Source organism: Cnephaeus nilssonii, assembly GCF_951640355.1.
Source record: "Cnephaeus nilssonii genome assembly, chromosome: 15".
Taxonomy (NCBI): Eukaryota; Metazoa; Chordata; class Mammalia; order Chiroptera; family Vespertilionidae; genus Cnephaeus; species Cnephaeus nilssonii.
Window position 1 is genome coordinate 11,996,274 of NC_137086.1, and position 23,033 is coordinate 12,019,306.

General features: G+C 46.1%; 3 protein-coding genes across 5 annotated transcripts in view; 2 read left to right on the forward strand and 1 right to left on the reverse strand.

Annotated features, from left to right (window-relative positions):
• Positions 1-7,503: 7,503 nt before the first annotated feature.
• Positions 7,504-18,879, forward strand: NRBP1 (nuclear receptor binding protein 1). 2 transcript variants are annotated; one of them, XM_079792400.1, is made up of 18 exons: positions 7,504-7,631; positions 10,491-10,720; positions 10,896-11,018; positions 11,205-11,306; positions 11,893-11,982; positions 12,127-12,167; positions 12,534-12,628; positions 14,096-14,179; positions 14,346-14,404; positions 14,576-14,674; positions 16,519-16,651; positions 17,079-17,184; positions 17,324-17,374; positions 17,469-17,604; positions 17,771-17,824; positions 17,912-17,975; positions 18,233-18,288; positions 18,364-18,876. In XM_079792400.1, exons 2-18 carry the CDS (start codon positions 10,511-10,513, stop codon positions 18,466-18,468), a joined length of 1,608 nt encoding a protein of 535 aa, XP_079648526.1. In that variant the 5' UTR covers positions 7,504-7,631; positions 10,491-10,510; the 3' UTR covers positions 18,469-18,876. The 2 variants fall into 2 exon arrangements, with proteins under 2 accessions (XP_079648526.1, XP_079648527.1); XM_079792401.1 differs by lacking the exon at positions 7,504-7,631 and adding an exon at positions 8,561-10,381 and having other exon boundaries at positions 18,364-18,879.
• Positions 18,880-19,015: 136 nt separating this feature from the next.
• Positions 19,016-20,684, forward strand: KRTCAP3 (keratinocyte associated protein 3). 2 transcript variants are annotated; one of them, XM_079792403.1, is made up of 7 exons: positions 19,016-19,103; positions 19,241-19,425; positions 19,508-19,567; positions 19,743-19,949; positions 20,071-20,205; positions 20,316-20,428; positions 20,548-20,684. In XM_079792403.1, exons 1-6 carry the CDS (start codon positions 19,076-19,078, stop codon positions 20,421-20,423), a joined length of 723 nt encoding a protein of 240 aa, XP_079648529.1. In that variant the 5' UTR covers positions 19,016-19,075; the 3' UTR covers positions 20,424-20,428; positions 20,548-20,684. The 2 variants fall into 2 exon arrangements, with proteins under 2 accessions (XP_079648529.1, XP_079648528.1); XM_079792402.1 differs by having other exon boundaries at positions 20,551-20,682.
• A 52-nt stretch (positions 20,685-20,736) lies between these two features.
• IFT172 (intraflagellar transport 172) overlaps positions 20,737-23,033 on the reverse strand; it is a 35,442-nt gene continuing 33,145 nt past the window's right edge. The window contains exons 43-48 of the mRNA XM_079792399.1: positions 22,442-22,537; positions 22,165-22,224; positions 21,981-22,079; positions 21,529-21,682; positions 21,044-21,135; positions 20,737-20,842 (exon numbers count right to left, since the gene is read on the reverse strand). Coding sequence (XP_079648525.1) covers positions 20,753-20,842; positions 21,044-21,135; positions 21,529-21,682; positions 21,981-22,079; positions 22,165-22,224; positions 22,442-22,537 — 591 coding nt within the window. The 3' untranslated portion in view covers positions 20,737-20,752. The remainder of the gene's footprint in view (positions 20,843-21,043; positions 21,136-21,528; positions 21,683-21,980; positions 22,080-22,164; positions 22,225-22,441; positions 22,538-23,033) is intronic.

Sequence of the window (23,033 nt, forward strand, 5' to 3'; positions counted from 1 at the left end):
GGCCCAAGAGAACCATAATAGTACTTAGGAAAGTCCTGCTGCTTCTTATAGTTATCAGGAGGGCAAAAGTTCTTAACTGAGGCTCATGTTCAAAGAATCAAATGACTTCACATTTGTAATTACTTGGCTCTACAATTTGCTAGAACAAAAAGAGCAATAAAAGGAAATCTGCCAATTGAATCCTGCTACCTCGCCCACCAGAATAGCTTTCTCTCCACTGACTGTTCCGCCTACTCTTAAATGGTTCTTTCCTCAACTATGATATGATAGTTTCCTCGTGTATGTTTTAGCTCAGTGCTCAGCCAAAATCTCAAGATCTTTCTGCAGAACTCCATTGTTCTCTCTCCATGTAGCTCCATTCTTGCTGGTACTCTGCCCTGAAAATGTTTGCCACCTCGGCCTCCCTCAACTCCAAACTCCTCAATGCAATGAGATTGTCAGGCTTTGTTTGGGTTTCCTCTCTCTACAAGTGGCCTGAAAACTCTTTCTAGACAGTACTCTGGGGATACACTTCATTTGTTTCACTTCTCTCAGGGATCACCATCCGGTGCTACCTGTTATCCAATGTCTGAAAACTATTGCTTCATATATTTTGTCCAGTTTTCTGGATGATTAAGGCAGGAAGGTAAATTTCATTCCTGTTATACCATCATGGCCAGAGCGTAAGTTTTCCCAACCAGTTTTATAAATTGTTATTTATAAATACGTCTTTCAGTGAGATTGTGTGGGTGCTTTTTAAAAATATCTTAATTATTTCTGCTATATCAAATGCATTTTGCCTTCATGGAACTCTAGGTTTACAGGGAAGTCTTTTTATCAGTCTGACTGATGTTTCATAGGTAATCTGTTTTTTTCTCCCATCTCTGATATCTTCTACAATTTTCTCTTTATCCTTGATGTTATGTAAATATCACTATGATGTGCCTTAGCATGTGCTTATTTTAGTACTAAAAGCTTACTTTTAATATTTGAGGACTAATGCCATTTATCAATACTTTAAAAATCTCATCTGTTTTCAAACTGTTTTATCATCATTCTCTTTATTTTCTTTCACAACTCTCATATGTTGGGGCTCTCAATCTCTTGTCCCTCTCTCCTAGCTATATACTATATATTCTTGTGTCTCCAATTATACCCGGTTTAGAGTTCTTACTTTTTGTTTTCACTATTTTGTTTCTCTTAGTCCCAAACAAACCAGGCAAGGAGTTCCTTTACTTGTTTTGGAGAGGGCTTTGTCACTCTCTTCCCAAGGTTGCTCCCAAAATAAAAAAGTGTTCTTATCTGATTCTCTTTTTAGTTTTCTCATTTACTCTCTTAATGTTCTCCCTGAAGAGTTTCCTCTTCTGGAAGTAAGAAACTTTGTAAAAACAAAGATTAAGTTTCAAACTGAAAAGCCAGAGGTGAGGTTAAAGGACAGAAAAATAACACCTATGTTGGAAATCTTCAACTCTTACTGTTAAAAAGTGACATAACTTGCAGTGGAAAATCACAGGCTTTATGGCCCAATTTCCTTTCTCCCTAGACTGGTGAGTCAGAGAAAAGGACAGTTCAGTCATCTGGACTGTTCTTCCCTCCCTTTACTGCTAGTTGAACTTCTATTCAATTTCTGTCCTTTAAAACCCAAGTCAGACAGGCATCAGTCTTGTTGTCTGAGAAACCTTATGAATTAGTTTCCTAAGGCTATTGTAACAAGTTACCAGAAACTTGGTGGCTTAAAACATCACAGATTTATTCTCTTATAGTTCTGGAGGTCAGATGGCTGAAATCAGCATCACTGGTTTAAAGTACGGTGTTGACAATCCTGGTTCCTTCTAGGGGCTCTCAGGAAGATGCCATGTCCTTGCCTTTTCTAGCTTCAGGAGGCTGCCTGCATTACTTGGCATCACTCCAGCCTCTTGCTTTCGTGCTTACATTTCTTTCTCTTCTGTAGTCAAATCTCCATCTGCCTCCCTCTTTTGTGAACACTTGTGATTACATTTAGGGCCTATCCTGATAATCCAGGAAAACCTCCCCATCTCAAAACCTTAATCATATGCAAAGTCCCTTTTTCAATATGAGGTAGCATTGACAAATTGCAGAGATCAGGATGTGGATATCTTTGGAGGCCATTAGCCTACTACATCTTCCCAGGAACTTTCATCTAAAAAGTCAATCATGTCCTTCTCTATTCAGCATATGGAACTTTATATGTACTTCTGTTGTTGCACTTGTATTTGTAACTTTTTTTAAAACTTTTTTCTTTTTTTGTCTGTTTTTTGTTTTGTTTTGTTTTGTTTTGTATTGTAACTTTTTTGTTTGAAAGATATCTTCCCAAATAAAGATGAACTCTTTGAGGACAGGAACTTTGTCTTATTCATTTGTTGCCCTACTGCCTGCCTAGGCTGGTGCCTGGCACATATTTGGCATTAAACAAGTATTTGTTTAATTAAATTGAATTTTGCTCTCTTATTCAAGCCTTGAAGTACAGCTGTGAGATGTGAAATAAGGGAGTCTTAGACCACTAATGCTAGAAAGGATTTCTAAAGCCTTTCTTTACAGTCTGATCTGTTTTTATAGGAAATAACTTTAGATTTGGGAAAGTTATCTTTATTAGTACAACAAAAGTAAACTACTGCATGGAATCAAACAGAAAAGGTTTATATTAGGGTTTTTAGCCCAGGAAAAGTTGTAGAATGACCTGATAATTATTTTAAATGCACAACATCCCTGTGATATAAGACACGTATTACCTTTATGCCAGTAAAACACAGAACAAAATACATAATAAATTTGATTTTAACGTAATTGAATGCAATTGTGGAAATCAAATAATCTCAGGTGAATTCTTAATTTAGGTGGACTGTTTGTTATTTTATTCCCCTATGGCCCTATTTATTATGTTTATCTTAGAAGTTGACTCAATTTCTTATGACATGACAGAGGTATAGAGCTAAATAATGTTCCCATTTCATAACTTAAATAATGAAGCTCAGAGACCTAACTTATGAGGCAATATCGCAAGGCATCATTCCTAGACAGGGATAAGGCATGAGCTGGGGTGATGGTTGTAAACCAGGCTATTTTCATCAGTGTCACCTTGGAAGATTCTTAGATATACAGATACTCAAGACCTCCCCTCCCCTCTCCCCTCCCCCACCCCCAGTTAATGCAAGGAAGATCCTGGGAATGTGTATATTTTAAGTACCTCAGATAATTCACCATTATCAAGAAATCTAGGATTCTCTTAGTTTGAGGCTCTGCAGAAATGTAAATGCCAAGCTTGAGGCAAAGGAGCATTTCCTTTGATTATGCCTTCATTTTGAAAAGAGGCTCTTTTCAAAGAAAGGAACCACACCACATCCATAGAAGGATGATCAGATTAGAGGCATGATTAGTGAGTCTCATATTGAGGAAGAAAAGCTTAGAGCAAAAACCCAACAGATTTGCCAATTGCCTTGATCTATGAAAACCAAAATCTTGAAAGATTCTGGACAGTTTTATTGAGGTATAATTTTCACACTATAAGATTCACTCACTGTGAATTCAGTGATTTTTAGTAAAGTTATACATTTATAGATGTCACAATGTAAAGCTAGAGTCCACTTGGAAGATGAGGTCAGCAGGTCAATGGGGAAACTTAGAATTAGACAAATAAACTTGGGTAGTCTTAAGACATTGCCTTTCTTTACAATCATTTAATAAATTATTCAAAAGGCAAAAATGGGTAAAAGTCTTCCACCCTGTCACCCAGCCATCTGGCTTTTATTCCCAATAAATTGGCTCTTGTGGTGGATTACTGACTTGCAATGGAAATCTTTAGGTAAATTAAGTTTGAAGTGATAATGGAGCATCCACTATTATTTTGGCGTTTGGGCAAGAAGTGCTAGAGATAAATATAATAATTCAGGTGATATATTGGAAACTCGTCAATGGATATATTTTCTAAAGGATGGTGAAAAGAGAAAGAATACAACTCTGGGCATATTAATAGTTAGGAGGAAAGAATAGAAATTAAAGGTAGAGGAGAGCCCTGGCTGGTGTTGCTCACTGGTTAGAGTCGGCCCTCACACCAAAGGTTCTCCTGGTCAAGGGTAGATGCCTGTGTTACAGGTTCGATCTCCTGCTGGGTGGGTGTGGGAGCCAACAAATTGATGTGAGATATCAATGTTTCTGTCTCTCCGTCCTTTTCACTCTCTCTAAAAATCAATGGAAAAAATATCCTCAGGTGAGGATTAACAAAAAATAAAATAAAAATAAATAAAAAGAAAAATTAGGACAAGTTGAGAAAGAAATGAAATAAATCAGTATTATAAAAAGTAAAAGCATTTTTAGAACGTGCTGCTCAGTCCCAAATCCTAATAAAGAGGTCCTGTAGAGTGAGGAATGTGAAAGGAGTAGAAGTAGGAGTTTAAATACATGAGTAAAGCTTTAGTAGTGACATAGAATGGGATTCACAATGTAGGAGATTGGGGTGACAATGGGAATTTCCTAATATACAAAGAACTCTTAGAAGCCAATAAGAAAAAGATGATCAATCCAGAATTTGAAAGGCAAACTGAAGAGGAAATGCAACTGGGCAATAAACATGAAAACAATGGTGCTGGAACAACTGGACACCCACATGTAAAAAATAAATCTAGCCTAGCCCGTGTGGCTCAGTAGTTGAGCGTGGACCCATGAGCCAAAAGGTCATCAGTTGATTCCTGGTCAGGGCACATGCCCAGGTTGTGGGCTCTATCCCCAGTGGGAGGCGTGCAGGAGACAGCTGATTGGTCGCTGCTGTTTCTCCCTCATTGATGTTTCTATCTCTCTATCCCTCCTCCTTCCTCTCTCTCTCAAAAATAACATATTTTATAAAAAAAGAAAACAAATTAAATCTAAGCACAAACCTTACACCCCTCACAAAATTAACGCAAAACGGATCATAGACCTATATGTAAAGTGCAATACTGTAAAACCTAGAACTTAACACAGGAGAAAACCTTCATGACCTTGGTTACCGTGATGCTGTTTTATTTTATTTTTTTAGTTTTTTTTTTTTTACTCCTCACCTGAGGATATTTTCCATTGATTTTTTTAGAGAGTGGAAGAGAGAGGGAAAAACAGAAATATCGATGTGTGAGAAACACATCGATTGGTTGCCTCCTGCACGCGCCCTGACCAGGAATCAAATCATTTAGTCCACAAGTCTGCAACCAAGGTAGGTGCCCTTGACCGGAATAAAATCCTTTAGTCCACAAGCCAACAGTCTATGCACTGATCCAAACTGGCTAGGGCAGGCGGTTTTAGATACAACACCAAAGATGCAACTCATAAAAGAAAAATAAGCTGGTGCCCTGGCCGGTATGGTTCAGTAGTTTAAATGTCGGCAGTGCACAGAAGGGTCTCAGGTTTGATTTCTGGCCAAGGGCACTAACTGGGTTTTGGTTTCTCTACCTTCCCCTGCAGTGCGTTCATTTGGGGAGGCAACCAGTCAGTGCCTCTCACATGATGTTTCTATCTCTCTCTCTCCTCCCCCTCCCAGCCTCCCTTTCACTCTCTCTGAAAAGCAATGGAGAAAATATCCTCTGGTGGGAGGAGGGGATCAATGTGTTTGTGTGTGGGGAATGGGGGAATATCTGTAATACTTTCAACAATAAAGAAAAATAAAGAAAATAGCCCTAGCTGGTTTGGCTCAGTGGATAGAGTGTCGGCCTGTGGACTGAAGGGTCCCGGGTTGGATCCCAGGCAAGGGCACATGCTCAGGATGCTAGATCCTCAGTAGGGGGCATGCAGGAGGCAGCCTATCATTGATTCTCTTTCATCATTGATATTTCTCTCCTGCTCCCTTCCTGTCAGAAATCAAGAAAATATATTTTAAAAAATCCTCTGGTGAGGATTAACAACAACAAAAAATATAAGATGGACTACAGTATAATTGAAAACTTGTTCTGGCACCACCTACACCTTTCCTTTCCCCTCTTCTTCCCCCACAGGTGTGTATCTGCTAAACTCTAAGGGTCTTCTGCATGTTTGAAAGGAGCCAATTGAAAAGGAAAGGTTGAAAATGCTATGGCCCAGAGAGAATGGAATGGGAAACTATAAGAATACCATCAGCCCGGCTGACGTAGCTCAGTGGTTGAGCATCGACCTGTGAACCAGGAGGTCACGGTTCGATTCCCAGTCAGAACACATGCCCGGGTTGTGGGTTCGATTCCCATTGTGGGGCGTGCAGAAGGCAGCCAATCAATGAGTCTCTCTCATTATTGATGTTTCTCTCTCTCCCTCTCTGAAATCAATAAAAATACACACACACACAAAAAAAGGGAAGCTCCTAGCCCTCCCTTCAAAAGAAAATCAACTGATATTTAATGAGTGTTTACTCACAGGCCAGGTGTTCCAATTGCTTTGGAGCTCACAGAAAGAAAGGTTAATCAAGAGAGGAGAAACATCTTTTCTTTGAGATTAGGACAAAGATTTATAATGTCAACTACCTGAAATAGTATGTTAACTTTGGTGGGTAAATCCAAAACAAGGTCCATAACTTTCACTAGATGTCTAACAGTGTTAGAGCCTTCTCTTTCAATGGTAAAATAATTAAGGATGAAAGACTGGTTTTTAAAATCAGTATTTTGAAGTGAAGAGATGAGAAAAGGAGAGGCTTTTGCCAGATTCCTTTTTCTCTGTTAAATAGACCTAGAAATTCCCTTTAAGGACAATGAAATTTGGTGATTATGACATTCCCAAGTTCTGATGATGGGTTTATCCTCCTCCCTCCGTAATACGTGTCTAAGGCAGAGTGAACTGCTATCCTTCAGGCTTTGTTTGGTTTTAGCAGATCTACCGGGTCTCCCAGAATCTCCCCCCCCCCCCCCCAAAAAAAAAACACACATCTTTTCAAGGAAGTCTTATTTGATGAGTCTTACTGTTTTGGATTTGACTCTTACCAATTTTCGGTAAATAGCTTAATGCCGCTGATTCAGTTTTTTGCAGTTGTCCACTATCATTGAATGATAATTTCAATTTCTTATGAGGAGCAAATGAGATAAACATCTGTGAAAATCTCTGACAAAGTTTTGGCAAATATCAGTGCTATGCAATCACAAAACATCAACTGTTTTCAGCGTTAATGGTTCAGTAATTTTTTAAAGCTTTCTGAATAATTGGAGCTCTGCGAAGTCTCCCCGAATAATGAAAGCGGGTGGGCGCTCCTCTAGAAGTGAAGCTACTTCTTTGGCTCCTTTTGTCTTTCAGTCGGACAAAAACTGTCATGGCGCCTTCAAAAAGAGGGAGAAGGCCTTCCCTTCGCCCAGCGGAGCCTCCCGGGGCACCTGGAATGGACGGAGGAGTGGACAGAGATGAGCCCCAGTTGAGACCGAAAAGATGGAAGCCTCGGAGAGGTCTCGGCCGGACAAGCTCAAGGGGAGGAGACCGGGTTGAAAGCGATCCCTGCCGGCGACCATCTATCCGAGGCACCGCCCTCTCCGGCGCCCTTGTCCAATGGAAACCCAACGGCAATGCGGCACCGCCCATCTGTTGGTCGGGACGCCGAGAGGGCGGGGCCCACAGTTCGGTTGCGCGGCGGAGCGCAGCTGTGAGGGAGGCTCTCGGATCTGCTGCCCCGGAACCTGAGCTGGAGCTGAAGCGCAGGCTGCGGGAAGCCGAGTCGGCAGGTGAGCGCCCAGGGGGATGGGGGTGGGGGGATGGGGTCAGGCGAGAGGATGGAAGTGTCGGTCTCCGCGGCCCGGGGCGGGGGGACCCCGGCAGGCGGGTGTCTGGGCGGCCCTGCTTACTCGGCGGCCCAGGCCCGGCCCGCGGGAGCCGAGGGGCCGGGCCTGGGCCCCACAGTCAGAGCCGGGCCCTCCGTCACCTCCCCGGAGTGGCGGCGACGGCGGCCCAGAACCCTGCCGGCGCTGGGCGCGAGGTCCGGCGTTCCTGTCCAACTCTGGCTGGCGAGAGGCGGGGCGGGGGCGGGGGCGGCGGGCGCGGGCCGGGCGGCCTGCGGAAGCGCAGCCACGGGGCCGCGCCTGCTCGCGGGGTCGGCGCGATGACTGCGCGGGGGCGTGGCCTGCGCCTGTGGCGGCGCCGCGGGCCCTCGGGTGCTGAGGTGGCCGCCGCTCGCTCCCCGGCCTGCCTGCCGGCCTGCCTGCGGGGCCGGCGTTCCCTCGCCGACGCCTGGCAGGGCGACCTGTTGGAGTGTGAGATTCCTCCCCTGAGCTTGCTGTGTATCTGACCGAAGAACCCGTAGACCTATCTCTGAGGCCCTCTTGGTCCGATCTGGGTGAGCGCGGCCGAGAGGCTATGGCCTGCCGAGCTTTTGGCTGAGGAGTTGCAATGCAGAGGGGCTGCGGTCCAAGAAATGGAAGTCTCAGAGAAAAACTTTGCAGGATGATCTGCCTACATTGCTCAGAAATGAACACACTGTGCATCTCGGGATTCCTTTAGGGGCATAAATGGCCTTTTCCGTATGTGGTTTATTCAAACCTTTGAACGACCCTGGGCAAAACTCCCAGTGTTGCAAAGATTTCTTCATCAGGACGGGGAGTGCTGGGGGGTCTCGGCATTGCCTTTATTTTGCCTACTGGGGAAAGATTGGGGAGGGAGAGGACAAGCACATTCAAAGGGCATCCTATGATTGATGAAAGTTTGGCTCTTCTTGTGGTGCCCTACTGTGGATTAATAGTCTGTGTTCTGGGTCCAGAGGTTTCTTTAGAGTCCTTTGGCTACAGGCTTCCAGTATTAGAATTCCACTAGTATTTCCTATTGTAATCTAGCTGGAAATTTCACTTAGCTGTTTGGATTCCGGATATATTCTATATTAATAGCTGCTCTAGAAAGTAACCAAAATTAACTCATATTCTGGTGGATTACTAACACATTCACATTGTAGCTTTCCTGGCTGGTTGAATAAAATGTTTGATAGTCAAGAACCTAGAAAATAGCCCTAACCAGTTTGGCTCAGTGGATAGAGCGTCGGCCTGCGAATTGAAAGGTCCCAGGTTCGATTCCGGTCGGGGCATGTACCTTGGTTGCGGGCACATCCCGAGTGGGAGGTGTGCAGGAGGCAGCTGATCGATGTTTCTAACTCTATTTCTCTCCTTTCCTCTCTGTAAAAAATCAATAAAATATATATTTTTAAAAAACATAGTATAGGTTGGGGGAAGAGATGGACAGAAGGGGGCATTCTGAAGTTCTAAAAAGAAAAGAGGTTCTTTCAAAAGATTGGTGTTGATCAGAGATGTGTATTCTGAACTAACTATGAGGAACAACTCTACTTTCCAGGATAACATTTTCATACTGGAGAGCACTCCCTTGAGACCAGCACACACAGGTTCCAACTCCTTCACAACTTTTGTTGTTAGAGAAATGGAATAACAGACTATGGTTGTTCTATGACTATCTGGACAATTAGTGACTTTTAGCTTTTGAGCATTCTTTTTCTTCCAGTAGCTATGCCCCTGAAAAAATGTTATGCTGTATAGTACTTTAGTATTTGTTCCTATAACTACTTGTAATTGCAAGGAGTACAGGAAGGTGGATCCAGTGCCCCAGGGGATGGTGCCTTTGAGCCATGGAAGGTTGAATGATGTACAGTTTTTTGAGTTATTTGTTCTTGAAAGGGGTACATATGTCAGATCCAGTGCCCCAGGGGATGGTGCCTTTGAGCCATGTGAATGAAATGAAAGCTGGAAGCTTCAAGTCTGAGATCTGCTTTAAATTTGTGACTCCATGAGTATAAACGTCATTTTCTTTTATTCATTGTATCTCAAGCACCTAGCCCAGTGCTTGGCCCATAATAAGTGCTTAATACATATTTGTTGAATGAGTGAATGAGAAAAAAATGTTGCTATTCAATACCCATTTGCCACACTCACATCACAGGGAAGGTGAGGTCATCAGGGATGACGTCACTAACCACTGCCTGTCACCTGGCCCAAGGGTGGCCTCCCCATGGACTGGCAGGCTCCTTGTCTGTGTAGGAGGGATGGATAGTGAATGCCAAGGTTAGTTCTAGTGGAATTAGTCAGTTGAGGGGTTCACAAGATAAAATGGCTGAGAGTGCTACAGGTCCAGCCTTTGGGTTGGATAAGTGGAACATTTTGGGGTTTGGAGTAATCTGTTCTGAACAGTGTCCATGTAGCTTAGTTCTTGAGCATAGTGCAAATAGGGCAGATGAGGATTCAAAGGGAAGGCTATTGAGCAAATATTTGCTGAGAAAAAAATGGGGCCCCTGGTTTTGCTGTTCATTTGGACTTTACTAAGGGTGCATTATACTAGTATTGCCATAAATTTTGTGTTTGCCACTCTTGGGTGGGTCATCTTCAACCAAACTAGCTTCTCTTCTCTAGATTAGGAGAGTAGTTAAGGCGTTAGTGTTCAGACAGGACTATTTCTGCGTTTGGATTTTAAGGAAACAAAGGAGGTATGTTTTTTCTTTTTAATCCCAGGTGATGTTTTTTAGGATTAAATCTTTATAGATCTATCCTGACTCTTTCTGCCTTCTTCATCCATCCTTGCCCCAACCAATGCAGGCCTGAGTGTTTGTTCCAGCATGTCGGAGGGGGAGTCCCAGACAGTACTCAGCAGTGGCTCAGACCCAAAGGTAGAATCTTCATCCTCAGCTCCTGGCCTGACGTCAGTGTCACCTCCCGTGACTTCCACGACCTCAGCTGCTTCCCCAGAGGAAGAAGAAGAAAGTGAAGATGAGTCTGAGATCTTGGAAGAGTCACCCTGTGGGCGTTGGCAGAAGAGGCGAGAAGAGGTAAGGTGATGGAAGTGTCACTTTTAGGAGAGTGAATTCTAAGAGGTGAGAAGTAGAGGGGCAAATTCTCAAAGGTACAGACCAAACTTCAACAGGTCAGAGCCTAGGTGAAGATGGAGTATTAAAATTGGGGGCTCATGAGGTAACTATAATTACCTTTCATTTGAATTCTTAGGTGAATCAGCGGAATGTACCAGGTATTGACAGTGCATACCTGGCCATGGATACAGAGGAGGGTGTAGAGGTTGTGTGGAATGAGGTACAATTCTCTGAGCGCAAGAACTACAAGCTGCAGGAGGTAGGTAATGGTGAAATGATACAGTGTCTATGGGGTGTTAGAATGCTGGTATTAAAGGAATTGGTGTTGGGAAGCTGACCAAGTAGAGTATGTTGGAGTTAGATCATTTTGGGGAGGGATAAGGAATGGCTTTTCAGGATTACAATGATTTCTAACCCAATAATCCCACTGTCTCCCCTGCTCCAGGAAAAGGTCCGAGCTGTGTTTGATAATCTGATTCAGTTGGAACATCTCAACATTGTTAAGTTTCACAAGTATTGGGCTGACATTAAAGAGAACAAGGCCAGGGTAAGAACTTCTTCCAGAGCTTACTGCAAGAAACTAGCTACGTTTATTTTTACTTTACATCCAGATATTAAAACAAGATAGTTTTGAAACAGAGCTGGAATCAACTGGTATGGTGATGAGAGTAGTCAAAGCCACCTATGCCTTTTGTCTGGTTATAGATGGGGCCGAAATGAGTGAACTTTTCTTTTCTCCTTCCCATACATAGCTCAGTAGTTTTCATTGTACTACTAAATTTAGGAAGTGGACCTTGCAGGTGTGGCTTAGTTGATTGAGCATCGTCCGTACACTGGAAGGTCGCTGGTTTGATTCCCGGTCAGAGTACATGCCCAGATTGAGGTTCAGGGTTCCCGTTGGGGGTCAACCAATTGATGTTTCTCTCTTGCTCTAAAAATCAACAAAAAAATATTTCAAAAAAAGAGATGAATTCCTGAAAAACATTAAAATAAAATTTAAGGAAGTGGTATTAAAACAAAAAAAGAGAAACTTAAAAACAAAACCAAGCTTCCAAATTTATATATGTTTATGTATATAAAGGCAGGGGATCATTTCTGCTATAAAGCCTTATTTGTGTGCTTTGCCTCTCTAGGTCATTTTTATCACAGAATACATGTCATCTGGTAGTCTTAAACAATTTTTGAAGAAGACCAAAAAGAACCACAAGACTATGAATGAAAAGGTATGGAGGGAGAACAAAGTTTTAAGCTGGTTTGGGGGTTTCAAAAATATTATGTTAATTATAAAGCTGATAGGAAGGGCCGGAGGGAACTGTGAAGAAGGTTGAGAGAGGGATTACTGCTGCCCCTTGCTCACTCTGTTCCAGGCTTGGAAGCGCTGGTGCACACAAATCCTCTCTGCTCTAAGGTATGTAGGGTCTGGTTAGTGTCTTTCCCGTGTCTCCTGATTTAGTTCCTCCAAAGAAATTTCAGAGCACTATTCTGCTGTTTTTGCTGCCTCACCCCACTTTTAGTCGTATCCTGTCAAGACTAGGCCCCCATGAGTCTTTTAATGGGTCCTTCCTAATATCCTAAACCCAATACTGTCTCCCAACTCTTTCTCCCAGTGCCTATCCAGCTATTTAACTCATCAGGCATAATGGAGATTCAGAGTGTGGGGATTATCTTTGTGGTGACCAGCAGGAGATCACCAGGCCCTTGCTCTTCTTAACCCCTGGGTTCCCCCTGCCCTTAATTTCCCAGTGGCCCCTCTAACAGCCCAGTGCCCCCACAGCTACCTGCACTCCTGTGACCCCCCCATCATCCATGGGAACCTGACCTGTGACACCATCTTCATCCAGCACAACGGACTCATCAAGATTGGCTCTGGTGAGGGGAGGGAGAGGTTCTGGGCAGGGGAGCCTCGGGATTTTGGGAACCATGGGGGTAAGACGAAAGGAATGGGGAGAACAGAGCAAAATTCTGAGGTGTGGGCTGGTGATAAGAGAAAGGATCTTTCTAGGGGTAATTCATAGGGAGAGGCCAGTCAGTAGAAAGGGTGTAGGGCCTAATCCTAGTTGTACACCTTTTTGGAGGGAAATGTAAATACAGAGAATCACAGAGACCTTGATAGGAGGTTGGGAAAGGGCAAGAAGAGATGGGTGTAAGGTCTAACTTGAGCCTCGGGCTGGACCCTACCAAAGGAGGTTCCAGGCTGTGCCTGCTGTGAGTGCTTTCATTTGCTGTGTATCTGTGTGCAGTGTCTAACATCTCTGTGTGCCGTGTTTGTGTGGGATTTGCGTGGCCATTTGTCTGGGGCTTGGCTGCTCCATCGCTCACAACTTTTCTCTGTTTTCCTCCCTCCCGCTTACGGGCTGCTCTGTTCCCAACAGTGTTTCATAGGATTTTTGCTAATGGTGAGAGCTCCCTCTGCCCCACATGGGGCTCTGTTTGTGCTCCTTCTGCTCCCCTTTGCGGCTGCCCAGTGCATGCAGTCGTGGGAGCAACCCCTATTCTCCTACCTCCCCTGCCTAATTATGCCTGTTTGGCTTCTGCCCTGCCAGCCGTTCACCTGCTTGCCCTTCCATAACCTGCTTGTTTCCTATGGACTTGCCTGGCTGGCCACTCACATCCTAGATTCTTATTCCCCTCGTCATCAGGCTGGTTCCCTAAATCATACTGTGCTCCCAAACTCTGTGACATGAAGTCATTGTTTATGATTTGAGTGAGTCCAAATTGGGCCTGACCCAGGTTCCTCGTTCAGCTGTGTGGCAGGCAATGCTGAAGGATAAGGGGATAGAGCAGGGGTCTAACATTTTTCATGGATTAAAAGTGAAAGTGACTCAAGGATATTGGTTCAATTTTGAGCTATTTCTGAGTTTTAGTCAGCAGAGGTGGGCAAGAAGGAGGTTGTATCCTTCTTATCTTTTAAGTTTCCGAGGTCTTAAATGGTCCTAGATTAGGAAGGGCTGCCTCTTATTTTATGCTGTTTGCAGAGTGGGTGAAAGAACTACACCAGACATTTTCCTGTGATCAGGGATTAGATGTACCTGGGCTATGGGATAGGTGAAAGTTTTTCCTTAGCCTGTATTGCTCCTTGGCTAGCCCAAGCCCCATGTACCTGTTGGTTTAGTGTGGACCCTTTGTTGCAATTGAATTAGGGATTCGATGAGAAGTGGTAGACCTGAGAAAGGTGAGGTAGGTGGTGCTCGGGTGTAGTCTGTAGTTGATGGGAGAGGGTTTGTGCCCTTTTGAGGGTTGGAGACTTCAGGAGAGAATTTGGCGTTTGGGGGCCTCTCTGGAGTGTGACTGCTTTGTTCATGGTGGTCAGATTGTGGGTATCTCCCCTACTCCCAGTGGCTCCTGACACTATCAACAATCATGTGAAGACTTGTCGAGAAGAGCAGAAGAATCTACACTTCTTTGCACCAGAATACGGAGGTGAGGCATTGCAGTTTTTCTGCCTTCTCCCCATCCTGTTTTCCACAGAAGTAACATAACTGAAACTGCTAGTCCTTCTCTATTGGCATACAAAATTTTTTAAAAGGCGTTTCTGCCATGCCCTGCTCCCATCCTTATTCACCAAAGCCTTCTCTGTTTTCCTTAGAAGTCACTAACGTGACAACGGCAGTAGACATCTACTCCTTTGGCATGTGTGCACTAGAGGTGAGGAAACCACATCAGGGAAGGGTGGTGGTGGTGGTGGTGGAAAGGGGTCAAATTAGCAGATGGAAGGGAAATGGGGGGAGGACAAGTAAAGTACTGGTCTTGAGGGAGTGACTTGGAACACTGAGGTTCTTAGTTCTCCACTTGCTTTTTTATCCCCCCTTGCTGCAGATGGCAGTGCTGGAGATTCAGGGCAACGGAGACTCCTCGTATGTACCACAGGAAGCCATCAGCAGTGCCATCCAGCTTCTAGAAGACCCGTTACAGAGGGTAAGAGTCTTCAGGGTAACTTCCTCCTTAACAGACTTTGGAAATGTCTTCAGTTTTCCTTCCATTCTACCTACTGGGAATGTGCTCTCTTCTAAGAGCAAGAGAACATAACGAGAAAGGACATGCAAAAACAGTAAACATTTCCCTATGTGGTGACTACCGTGTGTTTTGTATATACACACAGTTCAGGGTTTATGAGGGTAATAATGGGGTTAAAGGTTATGCATTAATTCAGTATGGAGGTAAACTAATTTGATGGTTATCTCAGGTCATTGGTATACACTCTAAGACGGGTAGAGAACCTTTTTTCTGACAACAGCCATTTGGATATTTATAACATCATTCATGGGCCATACAAAAGTATCAACTTAAAACTTAGTCTGCTATATTTGGTCAAACCTTTAATTAACTCACCCCTAATGCCTTGGCTCTAAGACATCTTTCTTGATATTTTTAAATAAATCAATCAGTTTTAATTTGATCAGTCATTTGGGGACACACATACGGTTGACCTTGAACAACACGGGGTAGGAGTATCAACCCCCTGTGCAGTCAAAAATCTTCATATAACTTTTGGCTCCCCTAAAACTTGTAAGTTATGCCTTGGTATCCACAGGGGATTGGTTCCAGGACCCCCTGTGGATACCAAACTCTGGGGATGCCCAAGTCCCCTGTATAAATGGCATATGTCAATGCATACTGTCTGCCCGCTTCAACCACGGATTGAAAACAGTACAGGTATTTATTGAAACAAATCTAAGTGTAAGTGAACCCATGCAGTTCAAACTCATGTTGTTCAAGGGTCAACTGTAGTTTTAGTTAGGGAAAGTGACCTTAAATAATGAACTAAGACTTAAGAGAATTAGAAGGGTTATGAGTTAGTAGATAAACTACAGTAAGGGAAGTCAGGACAGGAGTGTCCAAACAAGGATAGTTTGTAACTCATTACATTAAGTGTGAACGGGAGAGAAATGAAAGAAGACTAATGGAAAGTCTTGAGCCCTAGCTGGTTTGGCTCAGTGGATAGAGTGTCGGCCTGGGGACTGAAGGGTCCCAGGTTCGATTCCAGTCAAGGGCACATGCCCGGGTTGTGGGCTCGATCCCCAGTGGGGGGCGTGAGGGAGGCAGCCAATCAATGACTCTTTCTCATCATTGATGTTTCTATCTTTCTCTCCCTTTCCCTTCCTCTCTGAAATCAATAAAATTATATTTTTTAAAAAAATCTTGAGGCTATTGTGGAATAAGTTTCCAGTTCAGTGTTAGGGGTGGTGTGTTCAAGGGAAAGATTAGGAATATGACATTATGGGCCTTCAAGATTGAAAGGAGGAAAAGTTAATTATCATGGGACCTATGGAGATGGAAAGGGGTGATTTAGAAGAGGCATGGGGAAATCCAGTGCATTTAATTAGTGTAGTGGACAAAGGAAATTGTGGTTCTAGGCTCAGGAAATAAAAGGATGTTGAATATTATTGACCGCAATGAATATGTTTGGGAAAAGATAAATTTGGCGAGGGTTGGAGAAGATAAGTAGGCAGTGAGTTGGGCCAATAAAGCAGAGAGGTAGAAAATAAGGAAAATAAGTTTGAACAGTAAAGAAAAGAGAAAGCTTATGGTTGGAGAGCAGAAAAATAATTATTAAAACCAGAAGGGCAGTGAATGATACCTTTTATATAATACCTTACAGTTCTCAAAGCCCTTTCCAATAACATTTAGCAATTGGTTTCCTCAACTAGTGTTGAGCACCTAGTATATACAAAGCCCTGTGCTAAGTACAATGAGAGAGAGAAAGAGTACAGGGGGGTGCTTGCCAAATGCCTGCTTTACTTCCTTGTTCCCTTTTCCAGGAATTCATTCAAAAGTGCCTGCAGTCTGAGCCTGCTCGCAGACCAACAGCCAGAGAACTTCTGTTCCACCCAGCACTGTTTGAAGTGCCCTCACTGAAACTCCTTGCTGCCCACTGCATTGTGGGACACCAACGTGAGTCCTGTTGGCCCTCTTAGGAATTTCTTTTTATCTGGAGTCTTATAACTATCACTGGCATGCTATTTTTTCTCTTCTACGTTGAAAGGGATTCTTTTGTTGTTGTTAATCCTCCCAGAGGACATTTTTTCCATTGCTTTTCAGAGAGAGTGGAAGGGAGTGAGGGAGGGGAAAGAAGGGAGAGAGAGAGATACAGAGACAGAGACATCGATTTAAGAGAGACACATTGACTGGTTGCCTCACACACCCAGGTATGTGCCCTTGACCAGGAATCAAACCTGCAACCTTTTGGTGCTGGGCTGACACTCTAACCACTGAGTACACCAGCCAGGGCTAAGGGATTCTTAACCCCCCCAGGACCTCTGTACCTTCTATGACAATCTGACCATCCCTGGATAACTTATCATTCTGTCATGCCCTCCAGACATGATTCCAGAGAATGCACTGGAGGAGATCACCAAAAACATGGATACCAGTGCTGTACTGGCTGAAATCCCTGCAGGACCAGGAAGAGAACCAGTTCAGACTTTGTGAGTAACTGAGGGTCTGAAAGGGACAGATTGGTCACTACCATCCTGAGGATTCTGTCAACTGTCCATTCTCTGGGAGTGGTTGAATCGACTGTTTTGCTTGTTTCCTTCCTTCCATCATCTGTCTTTTCTCCTCCAGGTATTCTCAGTCACCAGCTCTGGAATTGGATAAGTTCCTCGAAGATGTCAGGTGAGAGGGGAGTGAGGCGGCTTTCTTGAGGAAGCAGGGGTGAGCGTCCTAAGGTATGCACAGAGCCCACGTGACTTGTCTGATCTCCCTTTAGGAATGGGATCTACCCCCTGACAGCCTTTGGGCTGCCTCGGCCCCAGCAGCCACAGCAGGAGGAGGTGACATCACCTGTGGTGCCCCCCTCTGTCAAGACTCCAACACCTGAACCAGCTGAGGTGGAGACCCGCAAGGTGGGGCTCTGTGGGTATGGATGTTGGTATGGTTATGGTGGAAGGGAGAAGAGGACATCTCAAATAAGGCTTCGTCCTTTGAAGAAAAGAATGTGCTTCTGCTCCCTGGCAACCATGTCACTCCCTGGTCCCTCCTCTAGTCACCTTCTCTGTCCCTTCTCCCCAGGTGGTGCTGATGCAATGCAACATTGAGTCAGTGGAGGAGGGAGTCAAACACCACGTAAGGCTCAGGGCCAGGGCTGCATAGGGTTGGGTGGCCAGAGGGTGGAGAAGAGGAGCCTCATTTTCTGACTGTCCTCTTCTCCAGCTAACGCTTCTGCTGAAGCTGGAGGACAAACTGAACCGGCACCTGAGCTGTGACCTGATGCCAAGTGAGTCTCTCCTTCCCCTCAGAGATGGGAGTCTGTGAGCCTTATCTGTGAGGGGCACATGCAGGGGTGGGGAAGGTGGCAGGGCAGTAACACACTGACCCACATAAATGAATATATTAGCCCCTAAAATTTAAGGGTGGATCTGATAGTTTTGCTTGTATCATTCTTTCCCAGCCAGAGTAGACCGACTGGGGCTCTTGGAAGGGCTCCGTGCCTCACTTGCACGGTGTACTCACGCTCTCCTGTTTCTCTGTCAGATGAGAACATCCCTGAGTTGGCGGCTGAGCTGGTGCAGCTGGGCTTCATTAGTGAGGTGAGGTTTCTGCCTTCAGCTGCGGGGCTGCCTCCGTTCCTCTCTCCGCGGGTCTCACTGAGCTTTCTCCCTCAGGCTGACCAGAGCCGGCTGACTTCTCTGCTAGAGGAGACCCTGAACAAGTTCAATTTTGCCAGGAACAGCACCCTCAACTCAGCTGCTGTCACAGTCTCCTCTTAGAGCTTACTCGGGCCAGGCCCCTCATCTGAGCTGTGGCTGTCACTGACTGCCGCAGCCTTCCCGCCCCTTCCCCTCAGTCAGTATTACCCTGTGAGGCTCCCTCTCCTTTGTTATTTAGGAGGGCTTTGGGGCTCCCTGGTTCTGAGCATCACCCTTCCCCTTCCCCTTCTCTTCCTCCCTCTGCACTTTGTTTACTTGTTTTGCACAGACATGGGCCTGGGCCTCCTCAGCAGCCGCCTTCTAGTTGGGGGTTAGTAGCTGATCTGCCGGCTCCTGCCCAGCCTGTGTGGAAAGGAGGCCCACGGCGCTGGGGGAGCTGAATTCTACAATCCCGCTGGGGCGGAGCGGGCGGGAGAGAAGGGTGGTGCTGCAGTGGTGGCCCGGGGGGCCATTCAATTCGCCTCAGTTGCTGCTGTAATAAAAGTCTACTTTTTGCTAAAAGCGTCCTGTGTGTGTGCGCGCCTTCCCGGTAGGTGGAGCGGGGCGCGGAGCCCCGCCCGGGCGCGGAGGTGGGGCCTTCAGGTAGTGCTGGGGCGGAACTGGCCTGCGAGCGAGGGAGGGGCTGCGATCAGGTAGAGCTGCCCGGCGGCGGGCGCGGAAAGACGCGATGAGGTGCTGCCGCCTCTGCAGATTCGGTAACTCGGGCCCCTTTGCTGTCGTTTTCCGGCACCCACCCTCAACCAGTCCCACGATCCCTGGTGCTTGGGTGGTCGCGCGGGGCTTTCCAGTTCCTCTCCGGGCTCAGGCTGGCCCCTCCCCCCGTGCTCCGCAGACGCAGTCCGGGGCCCTCGGCGGCTCATGCGCGTGGGCCTCGCGCTGATCCTGGTGGGCCACGTGAACCTGCTGCTGGGGGCCGTGCTGCACGGCACCGTCCTGCGGCACGTAGCGAATCCCCGCGGTGCGGTCACCCCCGAGTACACCACTGCCAATGTCATCTCCGTGGGCTCAGGGCTGCTGGTGAGTGCGGCCGGCGGGCCGGGGTGTGGGCGGGCGGCGCTCGGAGAGCATTCCGGCCTCACTCGGGCTTTGTGTCTTCCAGAGTGTTTCCCTGGGACTTGTGGCCCTCGTGGCGTCCAGGAATCTCCTTCAACCACGACTGGTGAGGGTAGTTTCTGGAGTTTTAATGAGGGGGCCTTGAGTCAGGGCAATGGGGGCTGACTCAGCTTCATCTTTAAGTGGGGAGGAAGAGACCCAAATAGAGAAACCCAGGTGTCTATAGTCAGTGGGGGCGTGGGCCACTCCAGGCTGCTCACCTGATCCTCTGACCCTGCCAGCACTGGGCCCTGCTGGCAGTAGCTCTGGTGAACCTGCTCTTGTCCACCGCCTGCTCTCTGGGCCTCCTCCTTGCTGTGTCACTCACTGTGGCCAATGGTGGCCGCCGGCTTATTGCCGACTGCCATCCAGGACTGCTGGATCCTTTACTACCGCTGGACCAGGGGCCTGGACACGCTGACTGCCCCTTTGACCCCACAAGAATCTATGTGAGTGTGTTCTCAGCTTTTTTTTGCAGTCCCCAAAGCCTTGGTCTGCCCCTTTAATCACCCCAATTTGCCACTCCTGCCCTGCTCCCTCTTAGTACCCCTGTCCTTCTTCACCTTTTAGGATACAGCCTTGGCTCTCTGGATTCCTTCTTTGCTCATGTCTGCAGCGGAGGCTGCTCTGTCTGGTTACTGCTGTGTGGCAGCACTCACCCTCCGTGGGGTTGGGCCTTGCAGGAAGGAAGGGCTACAGGGGCAGGTAAGGAAAATGAACAGGAAGGGTTCACTCAACACAGATTGGCTGTGTTGAAAAGATGCTGAACTATATATAATTCAGGGCCAGAGTACTAACTCTACCCTCTTCTGCAGCTGGAGCAACTGACAGAGCTTGATCATCCTAAATGTAAAGGGCAGGATAATGAGCAGCTACTGGATCGAAATCAAGAAATTCAGGCATCCCAGAAAAGTTGGGCTTAGGACAGGTAATGAGCCATGAGGATTGTAGCCTGGGAAAGGATAGGGGCAGGGATTACTTTTAGAACCGGGTCTGGTCCCTTTTTATGCTGCTTGCCCTCTGACCTAGGCTCTCTCTTCTATTAAGCAGGTGCTGATCCAGAGGCTCAGTCCACAGGGCTTTCCACTGACCCACAGGATGATATAAATACTGGAATAAAATAACTTCTACTTGCTTCTGATTTTGGGGGAAAGGACACTGGGTGACCTTAATCAAAGAATACAGTGGTCTCTGTTAGTTACAAGAGTTTAATGAAGGAAATAACTTAATATTCTTCCCTGAGCTCTACCCGTTACTGAAAGGAAAAGCTGGTGCTGGGTAGCCCTCCACACCACTGACTGATGAATTTCAGTACATCCTGGCACACTGGGCTGTGCGAGGTCTGTAAGCAAATAGAACATCAGAGGAACTCATCAGTGCTGAGAAAAACATTCGTGCTATAAAGAAAATTAGCTCCATCAGTATGGGCAGCAGGCAGGGTTCAGAGCCCGCACCTGCCTTCTTGACAATCCCACCATCCTCCTAGTTTGTTTTCTTCAGTGCTGTTCTCCCTGCCCCATCATTCAAGTCTCCCCGCTCTAACCTTGATAGCCATAAGGAACTTATTCCAGTTGTCCTTGTTAGCTGCCTTCCCTGGCCGCTTAAATTCAATTTTGTTCCTCAGAATGGGGTATCCTGTAGGGGAAAGGAAAAAAGATGAATTGGGGATTGAGGGGGAAAACAGTAATTTAGGGGTAGGGGTGTTTTTTTTGCATCCTTTACAAAATCAGTAAAATAGTTTTTGTTTTTTTAAATATGTTTATTGGTTTCAGAGAGGGAGAGATAGAAACATCAATGATGAGAAAGAATCATTGATCGGCTGCCTCCTATACACCTCCTACTGGGGATTGAGCCCACAACCTGGGCATGTGCCGTTGATTGGAATCGAACCTGGGACCCTTCAGGCTGTAGGCTGGTGCTCTATCCATTGAGCCAAACCAGCTGGGGCAGTAAAATAGTTTCTTGGTCCTGCTGTTTTCCTCTCCTTTCTACCAACCATAGAATATGGGGTGCTATAGGGTTCTGTACCTGTAATGAGGCAGGGCAGGGCCCGAACTCCAGTGCTAGCCGCCACCAAGGAAGCCTCGTAGGCACCTCGCTCGTCCCGAGGTAGAACCTGCTCTAGCCGCTGGTCCATTGAGACTGTGAGCACCCAGTCTCGAACCTCTTCTCTCTGAGTCTCCTGGGAAGGACACAGGGAACACAGCTTCATACAGGGCAGGGCACATGGGAGGATGGTTAGTGGGGGAGTTGCAAAGCCGTCATCCTTTCATCCATAAATGGTCCTCCTTGAATTGAGGGTCAGTCACACCCTTGGCTTTTCCTCTGCTTCTACTAGGAATAGTGAGGAATGAGATCATTCCAAAGATGTGGTGGACTGATGGCCTGTACAAAGGGTTGGGAGGACCATCCTAAAGTGTCCTCCCTTCTCAATGCACTCACACTGGCGAGCCTCCCATTCTCCAATCCTGTGTCCTTACCGGTATGTGCTGCTTGGCTGGGAGTGGCACCTCAAAGGGAATGTCTGTATCCTGAAAGTCAGAGTGGTCAAGGGCATCCAGAGTCCCTTCCTCGATTGCCTGTGGCAGAGTGAGCAGCCATGAGATAGTCCCAGCTTGTGACAGGCAAAACCTCTCAACCTCTGGGCACAACCTCCCTACTCACATCGGTGAGATCCAAAAAGCGGTTGAGGAAGATGAATGCCATGTTCTCCCAGCCAACTGCCTGCAACAGAGAAAAGTTGCAAGTGGAAGTGAGTAGCTGGGCTTGGCTGCTTCGGCAGGGTGCAGGGGGAAGAATCCAGGAAGACACAGGAAACTGCTCTCTTCCGTAACATCAGCCCCACACTCAGCTTTGCTGTACCTGAGCACATGGGGTAGTCTACCTACCAACTTTTGATCTCCTTATCTCTCTAACCCCACCCTTCCTCGTCCCAGCTTACCTTGGCAGCGATGCCTGCTTCATAAAAGGCTTTGTCTGCAGGTAGTAGCTGGGTGTGACGTAAAAGCGAAACAGAAAGCTTGGCAGCCACAGTTTCCTGTAGATTAAAGTCAAAGCTTTGTGACCCTGGCACTTCAGTGACTGAGCTATCAGACCGATGATCCTATGACTGAGGCAGCCATCGAACCAGAAAACCAACATCATTGTTAAACTGCTCTGCATTTCAAGCCATTCTGGGTCTTAGTATTTTCATCTTCACAGAACTGGGCACAGAGTATAAAGTTCTTCCATTTTTAGAATTGTATCATCTAAGTACATGAAATAATGATACAATTTGTTAATAAGGCAAAGGTATGTGTATAAGAGTTGAGTACAGAAATCATGGGATTTGAATGTTTAACCTTTTGCACTCGGATGTTGAGTGTGACTCGACACGGTTAGCATCGGTAGCAGGAATCGAGAAAAAGCAAGCGAGTGCAAAGGGTTAAGCATAATGAGGCTGTGCTGTGTGGGCACAGAGCCCTGAGAAGTTCAAAGGAGGCAAGGAGAAAACCATCTCAGCAAGGGTTAAAGAGTTATGTGAACAGAAGAAA